Source organism: Babylonia areolata, chromosome 30, assembly GCF_041734735.1.
Source record: "Babylonia areolata isolate BAREFJ2019XMU chromosome 30, ASM4173473v1, whole genome shotgun sequence".
Lineage (NCBI taxonomy): Eukaryota > Metazoa > Mollusca > Gastropoda > Neogastropoda > Buccinidae > Babylonia > Babylonia areolata.
In genome coordinates, this window is record NC_134905.1 from 14141204 (window position 1) to 14155853 (window position 14650).

Consider the following 14650-nt stretch of genomic DNA (forward strand, 5'->3'; position numbering starts at 1 on the left):
CTACTTCTTCTTCGTCCGTGGGCTGCAACTCCCACGTTCATTCGTATGTACACGAATGGGCTTTTATGTGTATCGGTGACCGTTTTTACCCCGCCACGTAGGCAGCCATACTCTGTTTTCATTCAATAAATACACGAAATTATAAAACATGTATACCTATTTAACGCAGGGGAAAATGTCCCTTCAGGAAGACTCTATCAGCGCCATAAAGACGTCTGCGACTAGAGAGATTTGAAGGCTTCAAATGTCTACATGACCACCCGAGAAAGAACCTGTGGACTCACAAGAAGAACAGAGGTGTGTTGTTTTTTTTTGTTGTTTTTTGCAGTTGTAGAAACATACATTAGGTCTGTTTGTCTATAATAATTCTGATGATCCTTGTAATCTATCAAACTTGACTATTCATTGTGGACTGTGAATTAAGAACTGAAGTTTCCATGTTCTATATGTTATTCTGAGGCTACATTTGTGTTGTTTGTTTGTTTGTTAACGATACCCTTGCAGAGTGTTATCGTACTGTACATGTATGTAATGTAACTGCCATGGCCCAACTATGTCATAAGTTAACATTTTCTTACATTGATTTGCCGTGCAGGTTGGAAATATCATGGTGATGATGTTCAAGAGAAAGCGTAACCTTCTGTGCAAGGTGGGGGGGGGGGGGGCGGCGGAACAGGAAGAAAACAAACAAAAAAAAGGGAAAAGAAAAGAAGAGGAAAAAAGGAGAGAAAAAAACCTGTGACTTCAGAACAAAAGGTTTGACGGTTTATATAATCACGTATAGAAAACTAGAGGAAATGTATTCATACATAAGATATCCCATGTGTGGGATGTGTTCTTTCCACATTACGTTAGCTAAGCAAAGTGTCCATAACTCTATGCCGATGCTAGATATAATGTCTATTATATGTTATAAAACTGCACTGTTACACATGATGAAAATGTGTCCACCTTGACCAAATTGATAGAACAATATATTATAAGTATAATGACTTATGATGACGATGCTATTGTCAATGTACACTGTATTCATTTTTTTTCTTTCTTTGTTTTTTCCCCTTTCTTTTCCATCTACTCTGAATTGTTATGAATTCATATACAAAATAAAACGGTGGTCGACCCAAGAAAGTCTGGGGAAAAAAGTAAGAATTTTAAACATATCGAATAATCCTCAAAAGCAAATGACGGCAAAGCAGCAAAAGATGATTCATTATGCCTTGAAGCTGGTTGACATATCGAAAACGATTCCGGATTCATCAAACAGTGTCTTGTCAATATATTTACCGATCGTGAATCATTTGAATTTATCATTTTCTGCCATCAGAACAATTGGCTCGACAGGCCTGAAAAATGTGCCACAACTTGTTGAATTAGATTTAAGGGGGAATCCAGTCAGTCACTTTCCTCTGGATCTGATGGCAGGGTCAAATGCGTTATTATATATATGGTCATCAAACTACAGACTTTGTTGTAACAGTTTACTTCCGAAACAGTCCAACAGGCTGAAATGCAAGGGGCCTGACGTTGTTCTTCCTTCATGTGAAAACCTGCTGCCAACAGAAGTGAAAAAAACCTTCTTTTGTTTGATTGCTGCAATCTCCATCTTAGGTGTAGCCTGGTTTGCATAACATTTTTAACAGTTGTCACAAACGTGTTTGGAAGCAACTGCGCGACAATTTTTGGTAACATGTTGGTTGCTAACGTGTGTATGGGGATCCATAACAGCATTACTCTGATGGCCAACGGACTGTTTCATGAAAATTATCTACAGTATGAGGAGTCAAGGACAAAGAGCGTTACTTGTGAAGTGAGTGGCTTTCTGTGTTTTCTGTCCAGTGAAATGTCAGTGTTAATGATTTGGCTGATCACCTTCGATCACTGGACAGTCTTTTGCTTTCCTGACGGCTCATGGAGGTTCAATAAATGTTCAGTACATATAACATGTGCAGGGGTTTGGGTTGTTGGTATCCTGGTGTCGTTGATACCATTCCTTCCTGGACTGGAACACTGGGGCCTTGATGGTCAGTCTGGTCTCTGCCGCCTGGCCTGGTTTCCAAACTTTAATTCTGAAAGAAACGTCAGATGGTTCACTGTTATTGTAATAAGCAACTTCCTTTTGTGTATGATGATTTTACCTGGGCAAACTGTCATATACTGGCGTACACCAACGTACAGACTTACGCTAGATTCTGCAAAGAGATCGGTTTACTCTGCTGTTCACCTGATGGGAAAACTGTGTGCCACGCTTTCCACTTGCTGGCTAACAATTGTTCTGGTTTTTCTAATTGATATATGTGGTGTTTCTGTTTCAGACAAGATGTATGGTGGCCTGGTTGTGTACATGTTACAACTCAACTCTACACTCAGCCCGCTTCTCTACACGTGGACTGCAGTGACACAGAAACAACAGAATGCATAAGAAGATAAGATTCTGAAACTGTTCAAATCACGAATTTATGCTACAGAAAAAAAGAATTGATGACGTATCTGTTCAACCAACTAACTAACCAGCTGAGCAAGTCAATAACCCATCAATTAATGTAATACGTATAATTATGGCTGAGTGGCAGTAAAAATGATTATGTTGATTTGTTTTCTTTGTATTTCTTTTTATCACAACAGATTTCTCTGTGTGAAATTCGGACTGCTCTCCCCAGGGAGAGCACGTCGCTACACTACAGCGCCACCCATTTTTTGTGTTTTTTTCCCTGCGTGCAGTTTTATTTGTTTTTCCTACTGAAGTGGATTTTTCTACAAAATTTTGCCAGGAACAATCCTTTTGTTGCCGTGGGTTCTTTTACGTGTGCTAAGAGCATGCTGCACACGGGACCTCGGTTTATCGCCTCATCCGAATGACTAGCGTCCAGACCACCACTCAAGGTGCAGTGGAGGGGGAGAAAATATCGGCGGTTGAGCCGTGATTCGAACCAGCGCGCTCAGATTCTCTCGCTTCCTAGGCGGACGCGTTACCTCTGGGCCATCACTTCACTAATAATAATGGTGATATGGATACTTTTATTGTGCCAGTTCTCGGTCGGAGACCAGGCTCTAAGCGCTTTACAGACACCGAGTCAAACAGCAGGCTGCCTACCTGGGTAGAGCCGACTGACGGCTGCCATTTGGGCACTCATCATTCATTTCCTATGTCATTCAATTAGGTTTCAGTCACACACACTATCATATACTCATACAGACCTGCAACATGTTTACGTGTATGACGGTATTTATTTTTGTTTATCCCGCCATGTAGGCAGCCATACTCCATGTTCCGGGATGTGCATGCTCGACACATCGATTACTGGATCTTTAACGTGCGTATTTAATCTTCTGCGTGTGTATACACGCGTAGGGGGTTCAGGCACTATCAAGTATGTATGTATGTTGATCTTGGAGATCGGAAAAATCTCCACCCTTAACCCACCAGGCGCCGATACCGAGATTCAAACCTGGGACCCTAAGATTGAAAAGTCCAACGCTTTTAACCACTCGGCTTTTGCGCCTGAGAGAATGGTGTTGAAGTGAAACGTTTTGCGGCTTTCCCTGCTGTGCTACATTCCCTTGAACTGGAACACTACTGGTAACTTTGCATTTGTTAGAATTCTGAGGGACTGTGTTAAACCTTCCCCTTCAGTATCTATCGCTGTGGGAAATATTACAGGGTGGGTTTTTTTGTTTTTGTTTTTTGTTGTTGTTGTTGTTTTTTTGTTTTGTTTTTTTACTTCTTCTTTCGCTTTCCCTGACCACGCTAGATTTTCAGCCCGGTAAGGACAGCGAAGTCCAGTCGATAACACTGATAACGGCCAGCACAGCACCAAGTCCGGCGTCCAGTCCACAGGAGCAGAGAGAGCCCACCCCCGACACCAGCTACCCTTGTCCTCAAAACTACAGCAGGCACGCGCGGAGTGTGCGTGTTGTCCTTCCAGACGATGCCATCACAACGATGGAGGCACCAGTGGTTGTCCTGGCTTCACAAACCCTTTCCGTCTCTTGTGGAAAAGGTAACAGCACACAGCTCTGGTGGTCTGACGTACCTCTCTCCTTGTATAGAACAGACCCCCTTCAGTGTGGAGGATCAGCCGGGAGACGTGTTTCCTCAACGTTCACCACGTGACAGTCACACAGCAGCAAGTGGAACGGAAAAGGCAGGACCCCCTCCATCCCTGATCTTACTCTGTCGGACACAAGGCCGTCACTCCCGGAAGCTGCCCCTACTCCATACCTCAAAGGCCCCGTTCCCACAGTGGTTGCACCAGGAGACCAGCTCTGCAGTGAGGTGGCATCTGCTGCCAGCCCCTCACCAGGAGGCACGACCAGAGGCACAGCATCACGACTTGGTGCGATAAGAGGACCCCAGGACCCCAAAGTTCATCGTCGTTGCCATCCAGATTAACCAGACAATTTTCCACAGGCCAGCAACAGAAACCTCAGAACAGATCAAACTCAATGCAAACACGGGTGAAGGAACAGCCCCGCAACGATGGACCAGAAAAAAAAAAATAAAAATAAAATAAAGAATGCAAGACCTTCGCCAAGAAAGGGAATGACAACTAAGAGACATCAGGGACTCGCCCACATCCTAGACTGTCTCCCCTCGATTAGAAATATTTCATTTCTCTCTTTCAATGTATGTGGCATAATTTCTACGTTAGCCAACCCTGATCTATTTCCTACACCAACACATTTGCTTTCGTTTGTTTCATGGAAACGTTTACTGCAGGAAATCTTACCCAAGATGTCTTCCAAAATTCTGTAGAGTATAAGTGTCCTGCAGTCAGACTCTCTAAAGCAGGTCGAAAATCGGGCGGGGTGATTTTGCTTGTCCGAAACGAATGGCACTAGTTGGTGAAGAAAATCGACCATGGCATTGAAAATTGTACCATGCTAAGACTGTAAAGAATTATTTAAGACTCTAATAGATGTTATTCTAATTTGCGTTTATGTAGCAACCCCACAGTCCCCTTTGTATATTTCGTCATGAAAATGGTATACCTGCTTTTGAACCGAGCATGGCACATTGACAGAAAATATTAGATATGGTCCCTTTCATAGATGCGGAGATCTTAAAGCCCGCACTGGAAATACGAAAATCTGCCATTAAACGATGTTGAGTATTTTGTAACTTCACACCGTGAATCAAATCATTTCCATATGATCACGATGGATTCACAAGATAAAGAACAAAATTACTTTGGTAAAATATTCCTTGATTCAATTTCCCATGTTAAATTGGGGCCCATTATGATCAAAAATGAAATATGTGGCAAAATGCTGAAGGCTATCCAAAATATATACAGTTATTTTTATGTTCTGTATATTTCGATTGTTATGATCGAATAAAAAAAAAAAAAAAAGAACCAAAGCCATATTTGTTTCTTCACAACTCGTAAATCAATCCAAAAAGCTGTTATAGCCTGATTGACTTTGCTATTCCGAAAGAGAGAAAGAAAGAAAAAAGAAAGAAAAAAACCCCCAACCAGTCAAGATTTTGATCTCAGACTACACTGCGGCTAATTAAAAAAAAACACTGCTATATAACTATGCACACAACCACTCAATCACGATAAAGAAACACTGCCAGAGTTCACGAAGGGGAATCACTCACTTCCGGCCATATTCTGATGCGGGGTTGCAGTTCTTCCTTCTTCTCCAGGAATGTTTTCATCTGCCCACAAAATAGCCCGAACAGTCCTCCTGGAAATATCAGACAGAGAGACGCTTTTTGATGCTTTGATATTTTATTGTCATTACCTGCAAAGGTCTATTGACAAGGGGGTGATAAGGGTCATTTCTTAAGTCACCACAAGTACAATACCACACTCTGCTTAATCCATCAATACCAAATCCAACAAAACATGCAAAAAAAGAAAAACAAAAAAGCTTTCATGGAAATACAACACCCTTACGATAGGGAAGCAAAAACATTAAAAAAACAAACAGACAAACAGACAAATAAACAAACAAACAAACAAACAAAAACACCATTACTCGACCATCCATTCTATTAGCTATATTGTTCAATGCCTACTTTATTATTTGGCTTACAGTCTGAACACAAGATAATAGACATTATTCATTGTTATCCCCCTCATTTACTCTGGTATTGTTCTGAATAGTAAGACTGCACACACACTTACCTCTTACCCTATCGAATGATTTCCATTGAAACAAGTAATGGTTTCATCATCTACACTAGAAGCGCACAAAGGGCATGGTGATTCTGTGGATGTCCCAGGCTGAAACCATCTTTTATTTGCATTAAATCGAAGTGTCCTTAGTCGAACTCCTGCAAAGTTTATTCTTTGCCACTTATCTGTGATGACTGTCAGGAATTTTTCCGTTTGAAATGGAAAAAAAAATGAAAAAAACCCCAAAACAAACAAACTATATTTTTCTTTAGTCTCCATATCAGAATGCCAATTTTGTTTAAAAGAACAAATAAGTCTATCTCTAAATTCCGAAATAAACTGCTGCTCATTTCCCTCTTCCTGAGAGAGAGAGAGAGAGAGAGAGAGAGAGAGAGAGAATGAATCTTTATTTTCCAACGGTGAAGACATTAGCACTTTGGCCGACTTATACATCTGCCGTTGTTCTAGAGATACACAAACATATAGGCATATAAATGTTGCTATATTTAATACATGTATAATCTACAAGTACAGCACAGCGTCAAACTGAGAGACACAACATCGCTCACATCTGTACGAAACGGAAGCGAGTAACACACACACACACACACACACCAAGGGAAAAACAACAACAAAACCCTAGCATCAATGCTACACATGAATGATTCAAGTGAAATTAACACAGAAAAGTAATGATAAAATCTAAAACACGGATGTAAGAGACATAAAAAATAGCAAATAAGGCGATGGTAAATAGGGATATGGACAGATGGACACATTATGAGAAAGACAGAGAGAGACAGAGAGACAGAGACAGAGAGAGAGAGAGAGAGAGAGAGAGAGAGAGAGCGATATGTAAAGATATGTCAGTGCGAAAAAAAAAAAGAGAGTTGGGTGAGGATGGTTCACAATTTGAAATACATGTAAGTATACAGAATCGTAGACATGACCAGACTAGAGTTTGATTTCGTTAGTTTATATCCACTGTAAGAACATATTCAGATCTCTGAAAACAATGTTCTATGGCGTGATAGAGAGAGAGAGAGAGAGAGAGAGAGAGAGAGAGAGAGAGAGAGAGAGAGATTCAAAAATTAATTACTGAAGGATAAAGATTTTAGGCATCGCCCAGTCTTCCAATCTGTCCTTCTGACAACAATAACAATAACAACATTAACGATAATAACGAAACAACAATAATATTTTTTTGTTAACACTGCTACATCTACTGCTACTACAACGAAGAATGATCACCATGAGAGATAGAGAGAGAGAGAGAGAGAGAGAGAGACAGAGAGAGAGGTCTGAAGTCTGAATTGTTTATTATGGAAGAGAGCTTGGAAGTTAATGCCGTTAGAGATATTTATTTAATAGGCCTGAGTGGTTTTATCAAAATGAAATTATGACACGTATCATTATCACCATCACCATCAACATCATCATAATTATTATTATTATTATTATTATTATAGAAACAAGGCGCTAAAGACGCTGTTAAAACGTGTTCTGTATTTGTTATTATAAAGCTTTGGAATAAAAAATATTTTAAAAGTGCTGAGAGCAGATTCGAACCCAGCATGTTCGGGCGGAAAGAAATTGTCTTAGTCACTGCGCTACAGCAGTTCTATATCTACAATGTGATAAATCGATTGCGGTATTCAAAGTGATAACGCCGTTTAAATCATGTTCTTTTGGTATATCTCGGGCATTTAAGATTCTTTCAAGTCCGCAGTAAAGGAAACGTTGCCATCGCCTCAAGTACACTGCAATATTTAGCCGTTTGAGTTTACGCTCTCTGGGAAACACGAATTTGTATTTCTGTTCTTTTAATTGTGAACAAGAAAAAACAAGAACTGCACGGACCAGTCTAAACAAGGCTGACTGAAACTCAGTGAAACAGTCGATTCAATTTTTCTTTTATGTTCATTCTAGTTGATTCGATGTCCACATTAGAATGTTCATATGCAGTAAACAAGTCAACGGTGTATTTAGTGTCACTGTATGTGTTCTGTCCAAAATTTGTATTTCTTTCCTTTTAATTCGAACAAGAAAAACGAGGTCATGTCGTCTTCTTACCAAGCATAGCCTACGTTCCGGCAACTGGGAAGCGGTAAAATGGTGTTTTCGGAATCCGGAAGTAGTCTCAACGAAATAAATCGTTAATGATCCGGAAACACAGTTTAATTCGGGAGACTTACAACCTATTATTAGTATGACTGTGAAGAATTTTCCCCTGACTATTCTTAAGCTAAATTTGGGACTGAGAGACAAAATATTTCCAGAGAAAATGACTATGTTAAAGTTCACCACGGACACTCAGAATTACAGACTGACAGACAGACACAGACACAGACACACAGACAACCAAACACCGGGTTATAACTTAAGACTCACTTTGTTTGTGCAATTAATTCAAAAAGCAGACACCCCACTCCACCTCTATCTACACAACCATCAAAAAAAAAAAATTAATTTAAAAAAAAAGCCACAAAAGACAGAAAGAAAAGGATAACTACCTGTATGGATAAAGAGAACACGACGACCTTTAAAAGCTGACGGGTTTGTCTGCATTTCCTTCACCATGCTAAAGGCCGCTTTGCCTGTATAGTTTGGATCCAATGGAACGGACGTCTCGACCATCACTCGTTGTATGAAATCTGTAACATTAGTAACCACGATAAAAACAAATACACAATGGTGACCAGAAGAAGGAAGAGGGGAGGGGAGAAGACGAAGAATAAGAAGAAGAGGAAAGAAAGAAAGAAAGAAAAAAGAATGCACTAATAACCGCAACATTAAAACAATATCGAATTTCGTCTAATATCACTTACAGTGAAAAGACGTTAAACTAAAGAACGAACGAACGAACAATATCGAATGGACGACAGAGGACCGTAACTGTCGAATGGTTACAGCATCGGACTTTCTCCCAACTTTGTATTTTGTATTTGTATTTCTTTTTATCACAACAGATTTCTCTGTGTGAAATTCGGGCTCCTCTTCTCAGAGAGAGCGCGTCGCTACACTTCAGCGCCACCATTTTTTTTTTTTTTTTCTCCAAGTGCAGCTTTATTTGTTGTTTTTTTCTATCGAAGTGGATTTTTCTACAGAATTTTGCCAGGAACAACCCTTTTGTTGCCGTGGGTTGTTTTACGTGCGCGAAGTGCATGCTAGCACACGGGACCTCGTTTCATCGTCTCATCCGAATGACTAAGCGTCCAGACCACCACTCAAGGTCTGGTGGAGGGGGAGAAAATATCGGCGGCTGAGCCGTTTTTCGAACCAGCGCGCTCAGATTTCCTCGCTTCCCATGCGGACGCGTTACCTCTAGGCCATCACTAGACTGAGAAAATCAAAGTGAGCGCCTAGTTACTCGGATGAGGCGATCAACAGAGGTCCTATGAACCGCACGCACTTGGGGTTCTGAAAAAAAAAAAAGCAAACAGAACCCAAGGCAACATAAACCTTGAACTCCTACAAAATTCTTCGGATGAAATCACCTCAGATAGGCATACAAACATGCACGCGTGCAATCAAAGCCCCAAGTGCCTTGGGTTCTGCTGCTGGTCAGGCATTCCCCCAACTGGCAAGATGTGGTGCAGCGCATATGGGTTTGTCCGAACGCAGTGACCTGAGAAAACGGAAACTGAAAATCACAAGTTCTTTGTGTACTGAAACGGAAACGGAAAAACACAAGTTCTCGTGTACTGAAACGGAAACTGAAAAACACAAGTTCTCATATACTGAAATGGAAACGGAAAAACACAAGTTCTCGTGTACTAAAACGGAAACTAAAAAAACAAAAACAAAAAAAAAACCCAAGTTCTCGTGTACTAAAACGGAAACTGAAAAACACAAGTTCCTGTGTACTAAAACGGAAACTGAAAAACACAAGTTCCTGTGTACTGAAACGGAAACTGAAAAACACAAGTTCTCGTGTACTGAAACGGAAACGGAAAAAACACAAGTTCTCGTGTACTGAAACGGAAACGGGGAAAAAAAAAAACACACACAAGTTACTCGTGTACTTAAACGGAAACTGAAAAGCACAATTTCTCGTGTTCTGAAACGGAAAAAAACCCACAAATTCTCGTGTACTAAAAACGGAAACTAAAAAATAAAATAAAATAAAAATACCCCCGAAGTTCTCGTGTACTAAAACGGAAACTGAAAAAAAAACACAAGTTCCTGTGTACTGAAACGGAAACGGAAAAAAACACAAGTTCCTGTGTACTGAAACGGAAACGGAAAGAAAAACCCACAAATTCTCATGTACTGAAACGGAAACGGAAAAAATCACACGTTCTCGTGTACTGAAACGGAAACGGAAAAAAAAACACCACAAGTTCTCGTGTACTGAAACGGAAACTATTCCAAAAAAAAGAAGAAAAAAAAAGCCAACAGTTGTCACGTGCTCTCACCCAGCTCTTCATCAGTGGACTGTCCGTAGCCGCTGCCTCTGCCATCAACGATTCGCACCAAGTCCCGCGCCTTGAGATGTCCCAGACCAACCTCCCGAAGCTCCTTGTCGAAAGAGTCATAGATATGGTCCTCAGTTCTGGATATGCCTGCTGCGTGTAGTCTATACAGAAAGAGAGAGTGAATGAATGAATGAATCTTTATTTTCCAACGGTGAAGACATTAGCACTTTGGTTGACTTACATATACATCTGCCGTTGTTCTAAGAGACACACAAACATATACGTGTATGAATGTTGCTATACTTAATAGTTAATACATGTGTAATGTACAAGTATAAAACAGCGTGAAAACTGAGAGACACACAACATCGCTCACATCTGTACGAAACGGAAGCGAGTAACACACACACACACACACACACACACACACACACACACACACACACACACACACACACACTAACACACACACACTAAGGGGAAAACAACAACAAAACCCTAGCATCAATGCTACACATGAATGATTCAAGTGAAATTAACACAGAAAAGTAATAATAAAATTTAAAACACAAATGTAAGAGACATAAAAAGTTGGAAATAAGGCGACGGGTAATAGGGATATGGACAGATGGACACCTTATGAGAAAGACAGACAGACAGACAGAGAGAGAGAGATGAAAAGATATGTCAGTGTGTGTGTGTGTGTGTGTGTGAATCAGAATCATCAGAATCAGAATCAATTTTAACGTCATTTAAACCTTAACAAGGTTTGTGAGACATGCATGCAAAGTTACATGTGCAATAGACAAAAAACGAAAAAAAATAATAACAAATAACCAAAATAATAAACATATGAGATAGAGAGAGAGAGAGAGAGAGAGAGAGAGAGAGAGAGAGAGAGAGAGAGAGATCTCAGAACTCAAAACGTTTTTATTCAAGGATTAAGATTTTAGGCACAGCCTATTCTTCCAATCTGTCCTCGCTAATCTACATCTATTACAAATAGCACACACATAAATGAAAGGAAAAGGTTTTCATGCAGAAGGGTATACATAATGAAAAAAACAACCCCCCGCCCCCCCACACACATCTACACCCGTGCACACGCATGCATACACACACTGACGCTCGCGCGCGAGCGCACACACATACATACACACACACGCACGCACGCACACACACTGACAGCACCCACTCCCTCCCCCCACATACTAAGATTGACAGATGGTTAGGACAGTGAGTCAGAGAGAGAGATGTCATCAGTATAGAAGTTCCAGAAACATCCGGGTGTTCAAAAGGCACAGTATTGTTACTGTCTCTGAAATCTACGTGTGGCAAGTGCAGCATACTACAGTGACTACCACCATCACCAATATTACTTGGACATTAGTCACGATTATGATAGAACGAAATGAATAGATTTATGAATGCATAAGGAGAGAATTTAGTTCTTAAGATGAACATCTGCAGCACAGCTCCAGACAACAGATGCATAGTTGACGTGAGAAAGACAGTGAGCGTGGAAGAACATTTTGCGAGCTTCACTGTATGTAAGGTTTGAGCTGATTGAGTAAGAACAGACTGCGTGCCAACCTTTTACAGACAGAATCAATGTGAGCTTGCCATTTCAGTTCGTCATCAATTATGACTCCCAAGACGCGGTGCTCGCGAACTTGAGCTATGGATGTATCATCGACATTCAGGGTGAGAACAAGGGGATTTTCTTGGTGCTTTTGTCTTGACGTGATAATCATACTCTTTGTTTTTGGGAGATGAAGTGCCATACAGATGGATTTGCACCATTTAGAAACATCATTTAAGCCCGTTTGAAGAGAATTCTGAACTGAGGCAACGCTGACAGCACTGGAATGAAGGGAAGTGTCATCTGCAAAAAGGTCACACGAGATTCTGGAGTCTAATAAAGACAAAGGAAGATCATTAATAAATATGCAGAATAGAAGTGGCCCTAAAACAGATCCTTGAGGAACTCCACTTTTTATTGCTCCCGTAGAAGAGAATCTACCATTGGTGAACACATGTGTTCTGTCGGTAAGGAATGATTCGAAAAAGGACAGCGTGGCGGGGTCTCTGAGATACAATGACAATTTTGTGAGTAATAAATTATTTCGTGGTCAACAAGATCAAAAGCTTTCTGTAAGTCAAGAAAAAGAGCGCCTACGATTTCACTGCGGTTGATGCCAGACAACCATGAATCACACAGATGGACTGACGCTGTTTGACATGAGTGACGATGTCGGAAACTCGACTGCAAAGGATGGAAAAGTTTGTTTTTCTAGATATTGCATAAGATGTTTATGAACATGTCTTTCGAGTGGTTTTGACAATACTGACAGAAGCGAAACAGGTCTAAAATTGTTCAGATCAGACGTGTCTATTGACTTCGGTAATGGAATAACTTTTGCTGACTTAAGAGCAGGGGGAATCATACCCTGTTCCATGCACAGGTTATATATGAATGGAAGGGGGACAACGATGTAAGGGAGAGCGAGTTTAAATAGAGAAGCATTAATACCATCAGGTCCTATTGATTTTGTGTTTCTTAGACTGGAAATGAGAGCACCAACTTCATGGACGGCAAGAGGAGGTATCTTGAAGGAATCTTCTCGTTCAGTTCTGCTGTTACAGAACGTTAAAAGAGGATGGCACATTATAATTTTCCGCGGACAGTGTTTCGTTAGATTTTGTTGACTCAGCTATGTTTAGGAAATGATTGTTGAATTCATCAGGCGACCATGTGTAGTGTTTTTTTAATTTTAACACGAGACTTGTTAGTAATTTCATTAATTGCTTGCCATAGGGAGGAAGTTATCTCTGTTGGTTGTTAACAATTTGTTGAAGTGTGCTTGTTTTGAAGCACGAATGAGAGAGAGAAAGAGAGAGAGAGAGAGAGAGAGAGAGAGAGAGAGAGAGACTGAACACTGAAATGTTCAATGTCATTAGCTGTAAAGCTCTAGTGACATAGCAGGTACTAATCAGAACAAAACGGTGCAAAACAGATAAAATGTAACAGAAAGGCAACCAAAAAAAACAACAGAATTGCAACAACCTAAACTAATAAGAGATTTGTGACACTTCGGCACTTTGTCATTAGCTTAAAGTACATGTGGCAGGGGAGGGGGGGGGGTGATGTGCCTTTTTCAGTCGTTCGTCTCCAAGGTTTGGACAGTACATAGAAAACAAAGTACACATAAATCATATAATAAATATTTACGTATGTAACATCGACACATATCTTATCAATACAAACACATACTAAAGAACATTTAAATAATGAAATAATCATTTATGCCCGAACATCAAAACCCATCATATCAATACGAACACATCATATGATTACAATGTCGAGGCTGACCATCCAAATGTAGCCCTTCCTATCTATGCATTTTTCCTCATCCAGAGACAGACAACAGACACAGAGAGAGAGAGAGAGACAGAGAGAGAGAGAGAAAGAGAGAGAGAGAGAGAGAGCTTTGTATTTTATGACGGTAAATTAATAAACACAATGCGCTTATTTAATCCGACCCTATGGGCAAAGAAATTTGAAGCAAAAAAAAAAAGTAAAAAAAGAAAGAAAAAAAAAGAGAGGCAAAATATCAAAAACAGCAACATCAAAATTACATACTCATGTGAACGTCGCATAATTATGATTTCAAAAGTTTCTGGTTGAAGTTAAAAGAAAGAAAACGGAAACACACACACACACACACACTCTCCCTCTCTCTTTCTCTGTCTTTTACTCTCTCTCTCTCACACACACACACTACTCTCCCTCCCCCTCTGATATCACTTAATAGTGAAGAGATGTTAAACTAAAGAAAGAAAGAAAGAAACACACACACACTGACTGAAACCATTTATTGTCAGATTAACTGTTTGTTGTACTGACATTTTCGCAACCATTTGAATAAAATATTAACTGAGCAACACAAGGAAATTCTGATTTGAGGAAGGTATGATTTAAAAAAAACAAAAACATATTTAACAAATCAAGGTACCAAATTTCATTAATATCATTAACTCCAAAAAATATTCTAACGCACCCACATACTCACATACGTTTCTCCCCCACCCTCTCTCTACATACAT

The 14650-nt window shown here is 40.1% G+C and overlaps 1 protein-coding gene across 1 annotated transcript in view; it reads right to left on the reverse strand.

Moving 5' to 3' along the window:
• Positions 1 to 686: 686 nt before the first annotated feature.
• The window catches only part of LOC143275526 (uncharacterized), a 46726-nt gene continuing 32762 nt past the window's right edge, over positions 687 to 14650 (reverse strand). The window contains exons 8-11 of the mRNA XM_076579705.1: positions 10544 to 10704; positions 8639 to 8779; positions 5603 to 5691; positions 687 to 2066 (exon numbers count right to left, since the gene is read on the reverse strand). Of these exons, the coding sequence (XP_076435820.1) occupies positions 2061 to 2066; positions 5603 to 5691; positions 8639 to 8779; positions 10544 to 10704 (397 nt within the window). The 3' untranslated portion in view covers positions 687 to 2060. The remainder of the gene's footprint in view (positions 2067 to 5602; positions 5692 to 8638; positions 8780 to 10543; positions 10705 to 14650) is intronic.